Raw genomic sequence first — 6,758 nt, 5'->3', positions numbered from 1 at the left:
CAATAAAAAAAAAAAAATGAACCAAAGCCTGATGGGACCTGGTGCGCTGCTCATTTCTCGGTGGAATTTAGTTTTGCCCCCCCCCGCCCCCATCACACACACACACACACACACACACACACACACACACACACACACACACACACACACACACACTAAACATCCGGATTTCCGAGACACCGCGTGCATTGTATGACATGTCAGTGTTAAGCCGAGGCCCTGGCTGGTGATTTGCGAGCATTTCATTTCATTATGGGACAAGCGCTCTTTTATTCTGGGGACCGGGGGGGAGGGGGGGAGGGGGAGGGTGTTGACGCGTCTCTCCAGCCGTGATGCGTCTCTGATCGGAGGAGGAGGAGGAGGAAGAGGAGGAAGAGGAGGAAGAGAGGGGGCTGCAGGATGAGAGAGCACCGAGGAGACCATTTTACACCCATAATAAATAACAACAACAACAACAACAACAACAACACAAATACGTAAGAATAACAGGAGATGAATGGCCATTATTCTAGAGGCGCTCAGCATCCCCCGCGTTGAGGAGGCTGGTCCTGCGGCTCCCGCTCCCGGTCCTGGCACCCGGGTCCCGCTCCCGGTCCCGCTCCCGGTCCTGGTCGCGCCTCGGGTCCCGCCCGCCGCCGGCTGAAGACGCGCCAACATGGTTCGCATCGGGAACGCCCTGGGTCTGGTGATCCTGAGCGTCGCCCTGCTCATCCTGTCCCTGATCAGCTACGTCTCGCTGAGGAAGGACAGCTTCCTCGCCTCCTCCAAATACGACATGGGGGGACCCAGGATCATGTTCCACGCCGGGTTCCGGTGAGTCGTGAGCGGGCCCCGCCGCCCCCCTGTGTTGCTCTTGTTTACGGTGTGGACGGACGCAGCGGCACCCGGGGCCTGGACCCCCGCTGGAGTGTGGCCTAGTCCGGGGGGGATCCAACGGAAAGCCTGGACGCGACTGTCCTCATCATCATCATCATCATCATCATCATCATCATCATCAGTGATTTTATTATTCTTATTATTGTCAAGATATTTCTTCCTTCAGTGGATTACAGAGATATTCACTAAACATATTTATACCTACACTCAGTACTATGCTGCCACCTACAGCCCCTGCCATGGCTTTTTAATTTATCCCCATCTTCACATACTGTATATATAATATATAGTGTATATAGTATACAGTGTATATAGTATTTATTGGTTTTTTTCATGCTGCTTGTCTGTGAACCAACTCCCACAGTCAAGTCAAACCCACCCCCACGTGAAAATGTACTTGGCCAAATAATTGATGACACTGATTCCGAAATGGACCCCGTGAACGGAATGTACAGCGTGCGGTGTATGTCGCCTTGATTCAGCAGAGCCGTCTGGAGGGTGCCGGGTGGGGCGTGTTCGATCCCCTTTTGTCTCCCGTCACAGTTAGACCGCACATTGATTTTTATTTTTTATTTTTTGTTTGTTTGTTGTTTTTGCCTCTCAGGTCTCAGTTTGCCATGAATTTTCTGGACCCGTCCTTCATCCCGTTGACCAACGCCCTGAACGAGGAGCTCCAAGGGAAACCCTCCAAATGGAAGTTCAACAGGACGGCTTTCTATCTCCAAAGGTAGGGGTGGCTTTGCGCCACACCCTTTTTTTTTTTTCCCGTTGTCGTTTTCAATTCCCTTACTCGGAGGTTCGCTTAGTCAAGGAGCAAAAGAAGGTGCTGATTTGACCTTCTGCACCTGTTGATGGCGGGGACAGCCCACAAGTCTCTTAAAAAACACAGCATCACGCATTTACACGATACCTTTCTCTTTTATTCCACCCCAAAAATATCCCAGATAGATCACAGGGGATCACACATCTGGCCGGGGGATTCTAGCTGTTCTAACGCTACGAGAGCGCGCGCGTGTGCGAGCGTGTGCGTGCGTGTGCGTGACGTTCCCTCGTACTCCGGGCGGGTCATCGCCCAAATAGGAGCCTTTCTGTGTGGAGTTCGCATGTTCTCCCCGTGCTCACGTGGGGTTTTTCCGCCACCTAACGTCAGTCCGGACCCCCACCAAAAACATGCCCACATCATCGTCTGACCAGCGATGGACACTCGTCACCAGGTCCCCGGGCGCGTCCACGAATGCTGCCCACTGCTCCTGGCTGTGGCCCCGGAGGAAGGACAAGCCAGGATGGGTCAAACGCAGAGGCCTCATTTCACCGGCCACCATCCAAAGCGTGTGCGTGTGTGTGTGGTAGTGTGGTGTGTTGTGTGATAATTAAAGATTCTTCTTCTTCTTCTTCTTCTGCAGGAAGGAGATTTTCCACTTCATCGACATCGCCAACAACTTCTCCCTCACCAAGAGCGGCGTGCGCGTGGGCCAGCTGATGCACTTCGACTACTCCAGCAACAAGTACGTGTTCTCCATCAGCAACAACCTCAAGTCGCTGCTGCCCGACGTTTCCCCCATCTACAACAAGCACTACAACGTGTGCGCGGTGGTGGGCAACAGTGGCATCCTGACCGGCAGCCGCTGCGGCGACGAGATCGACCAGGCCGACTTTGTGTTCCGCTGCAACTTCGCCCCCACGGAGGTCTACTACAAGGACGTGGGCAGGAAGACCAACATGACCACCTTCAACCCCAGCATCCTGGAGCGGTACTACAACAACCTGCTCACCATCCAGGACCGCAACAACTTCTTCCTCAACCTGAAGAAGCTGGAGGGGGCCATCTTGTGGATCCCGGCCTTCTTCCTCCACACCTCGGCCACGGTCACCCGCACCCTGGTGGACTTCTTTGTTGAGCACAAGGGCCAGCTGAAGATCGAGCTGGCCTGGCCGGGCAACATCATGCAGGACGTCAACAAGTAAGAATCAATCGATCAATCAGTTAATTAATAAGCCCGTCCATCCGCCTGCCTGCCTGCCTGCCTGTACATCTATCTGTCTTTACATAGCTAGAACCTTTTTGTTTTCCACCCTGTTACACAGCACATGTATGTGTGTGTGTGTGTGTCTATGTGTGTGTGTGTGTGTATATATATATATATACAGTAATATATATATATATATATATATATATAATTTTTTTTTTTTTATGCTTATGTATTTCCTGCTATTGTCCGAATGTGAATTTCGTTTTTTGTTTATTTTTCTCGGATTATTATATATTGTATGTGTATATATATATATGTTATCTTTAGTCTTTATGTTGATTTATATTTGTAATCTATCTATCTCTCTTACTCCTATGACTGAAAATTGTTAACTGATGTACTTGTAATGAAATAATTAACAGAAATCAAACGTAATTCATAGGATTTCATTCATAAAGGAGAAGTTTATCATCGCAGAGACTTTAATTAGACTCGATGTTTCCAATTGAGTGGATTGGATTGAGTGGAGCAGGGAGCTGTGCAATAAGTTGTTAAGTTATATATACATATACATTTAAACTGTAAAACTGAATTAAAGGCTGCATTTCCATGTCTACACTTCACAACAAGTGGGGGGGGGGGGGGGGGGGGGGTGGAGACGGGACTTTGGCCCCTTCAGCCTGGAACCGCTTTTTTGGGACACCCACAACCTTCTGTAATTATTGCTTCACTGCCGCGACCACCTGTTGGTACTGACTGCCTCCGCTCCACCTCCTCTCCCCCCTTCTCGACGTGCACTGTTTGTTTTTTCTGCCCGCGGGGGGGGAATAAAATCGGACCTCATGTGTTTCTGTCCTTTTTGGCTTCCAGATACTGGAAGACCAAAAACCTGTCCCCCAAGCGTCTCAGCACCGGGATCCTGATGTACACGCTGGCCTCGGCCATGTGCGAGGAGATCCACCTGTACGGCTTCTGGCCCTTCGGCTGGGACCCCAACACGGGCAAGGAGCTGCCGTACCACTACTACGACAAGAAGGGCACCAAGTTCACCACCAAGTGGCAGGAGACGCACCAGCTGCCCAGCGAGTTCAAGCTGCTGTACAAGATGCACGGCGACGGCGTGACCAAGCTCAGCCTGTCGCACTGCGCCTAGCGGTCCGGAGGGCGGCTCCCGGGGGGGCGGGCTGTGGGGTGGGGTGGGGGGTGGCGGCGGCCCCGGATGCGAAGCGAGTCGACTCTTTGTTGTGACGGATCCGCCGCGAGTCACGAGACGCTCGGCGAGACATTTCACGACATCCGCATTCCGAAACACACACACACACACACACACACACACACACACACACACACACACACACACACACACACACACACACACACATACGCACAGTCACGCCACTGGCATCCAGCCTCTCTCTCTCTCTCTCTCTCTCTCTCTCTCTCTCTCTGAGGGTTTTTTTTTTCCGCAGGGGGACGTCGGGGCCACCCGGGACGTTTGGATTGGACCCATCGTGGCCGCGTTGCTGCTCGGGTGGCCTGCTCGGTTCGATACCGGGTTAAGACGTTCTTCTCATTCGCTGCCCCTTGCTCTCTTGTTTTTTTTTGCATGGCTGCCGGCAGAGGGCTTGACTCAGACAAAACGCGGTCTCAAATTGAGGGGACAGTTCTGCTCGGAAGGAGACCCCAGTATTCGTTTGTTGTGGAATGGCGGAGACATGTTTGAGACGCACGTGCAGGCGGGTCAGGGCCAAAAAAAAAAAACAACAAAAAAAAAAAACGCGGCGAGCTGTTCCTGCAACGTAAGAGCAAAAGCAAACGCAGGGAAAATGTTTAATATTCCCAAAAACGGAAACATCTCGACGGCCTTGTTTCATCGAAATCAGAGATAGGCGACCTAGTGGGGCGGCGCCATTCCGGTGGCGCGCAATGACCGACCGTCCAAACATCCGCGCACCTCCCCGTCATGGCGACCGCGTCCCGACCATCCAGATGTTTTCCCCCCGAGTCGGCGCACGTCCCGTTGCCGGGCGGGGAAACCCCGTCCTCCAGGCCCCTAACAAAGGTATACTGACTCTACGCGCTCTAACCACTGCCTAATCTCAGGGATGGAGTTAGATCAGTGTTTTTTTGTTATCAGACTCAATGTTTCAACAGTAGAACAGACGCCGTGTTTCCGTGTTTGTGTTTTTGGAGAACGTCTGCAACCGCTGTGGAATACCGTGTTTGTTTACAATACTCGACCCTATAGCGTCCGTCGCCGCGTCGTCCGGAGACTTTTTATCCGTAGAGATTCTCGGAAAAATGAGAACAAACATTCCAAAAAAAAACAACAAACAAACAAAAAAAAAAACGACATAAAAAATAAAATTAAAAAAAGCCAGGGGCGAACCGTATTTTGTGACGACGGGAACAGGAAAAAAAAAATAAGAACCGCGCGATTCCTCCGAAGGCTTCTCAGTCAGTGTCGTCCGTTTTGCGTCAGGTCACCGTTAAAAATAAAAACCTCCCAAACCTACGATCGGGAAAGCTAGAATGGTACGTGATTCCGGTAGGAGCGGAGGTTCGGAGCATTTGTAGGTGATGGCACGCGGCCCGAGGAACAGGTTTCATCCGGAAAACGATTATTTAAACACGCAGCCGAACCGGGAGCCCTGAAGCGGCGAGATAACGCAGGGAAACTCCCCTTTCATGACCGACTGCATCTTGTTGGAGGAGCATGATCCGTACCTGAATGTCATTGCATGCGAGAGGCACTAACAGATGTTAAAGGCTCCTTTTGTACAACCACTTTGGAGACAGTTTTGGGGGCGCGACTTCAGTTCTTTGCTATAGTTTATATTCCGAGTGGCAAGCTCCTTATGATACGACCCCTGATTTTATATGAAAGACGTCTTCAGGCAAACAAAAACAAAAAACAAAAACAAAACAAAAACATCAAAACAACAATCAAAACAACCCCCCGAACATATCTAGCTCCTTTAATACTTTCCAAGGGACCAAAATTCTACTTGGTCGTTGCATTATTATTTTTTTGTTCCCGTCGAATAAAGAAACAAAAAACCTTTATTTTTTGTAAAGTATCCTTGCCCCGGGGAGTGAAACCAAACCACGTTGAGAACCTCACGGCCCGCCGACCACGCCCTCACGCCGAAGCGCAAAGGTTTGGGTGCGACGTCGTTTCCCGCTCTGGTGCAGCACGAGACAAAGGGTTTGTTTGGAGAGAAAGAAAAAAAACCAACAAAGATTTTGAGGCTTCAGTTGTACCACGACAGAAATAATATCTTTTATTGTTTTTTATTTTTATTTTTTATCCCGCTCAAACTTTTCCCGTCTCAGCGGAGCGAGGTTGGCATTTTGGCTCACAAAAACAACCTCAAAGCCCAGCACGAATCAGAAGACAACTCTCCTAACTCGGATCTGATGTTTCTTCCTCTTTTTCTTCTTATTCTTATTCTTGTTATTATTATTATTGTTATTAGTTATACTTTAGCTGCATCGGTTTGTGTCAATTCTGTCATCACACTTTGAATGTTTTGTACGTACACCAAAGAGCACTGGAAAAACAATGTTATTTAACCCAGTGACTTGAGATTTATGGCATATTGTGAAGAAAGGGGAATTTTTATTATTATTATTTTTGTTTTTTTTTAACAATTTGATAACTAATGGGAATCAGCTAGTTACTCGTTAAAACCATATTCCTGGCTTTTTGTTTTCGTGGCACTGTGGAGGAATTTTACCCTCGTGTTTTTTTGTGACACAATTGCACTCAGATGAATGTTGGAAATATATATATATTTTTTTCCCTCTCAAAGCTGTTTCCTCAGCTCTCAAAATTAACTTTGAGTTGACAGTGACAAGGTTTGTATCATGAAATAGCGAATGATTTAACGATTCTGTGTCCTTCCGGGC

The 6,758-nt window shown here is 49.2% G+C and overlaps 1 protein-coding gene across 1 annotated transcript; it reads left to right on the top strand.

Annotated features, from left to right (window-relative positions):
• Positions 1-655: 655 nt before the first annotated feature.
• On the top strand, positions 656-3,999 carry LOC307232434 (alpha-N-acetylneuraminate alpha-2,8-sialyltransferase ST8SIA3-like; the record flags this gene model as incomplete). Its single annotated transcript, XM_080003444.1, has 4 exons — positions 656-813; positions 1,481-1,603; positions 2,280-2,837; positions 3,717-3,999. The coding sequence occupies 4 exons, from the start codon at positions 656-658 to the stop codon at positions 3,997-3,999; spliced, it is 1,122 nt and encodes a 373-aa protein (XP_079859570.1).
• Between the last annotated feature and the right edge of the window lie 2,759 nt (positions 4,000-6,758).

This window comes from Zeus faber (genome assembly GCF_960531495.2).
Source record: "Zeus faber genome assembly, chromosome: 7".
Classification (NCBI taxonomy): Eukaryota; Metazoa; Chordata; class Actinopteri; order Zeiformes; family Zeidae; genus Zeus; species Zeus faber.
Note: the sequence above shows the minus strand (reverse complement) of the source record. Positions and strands in the feature narration are given on the sequence as shown.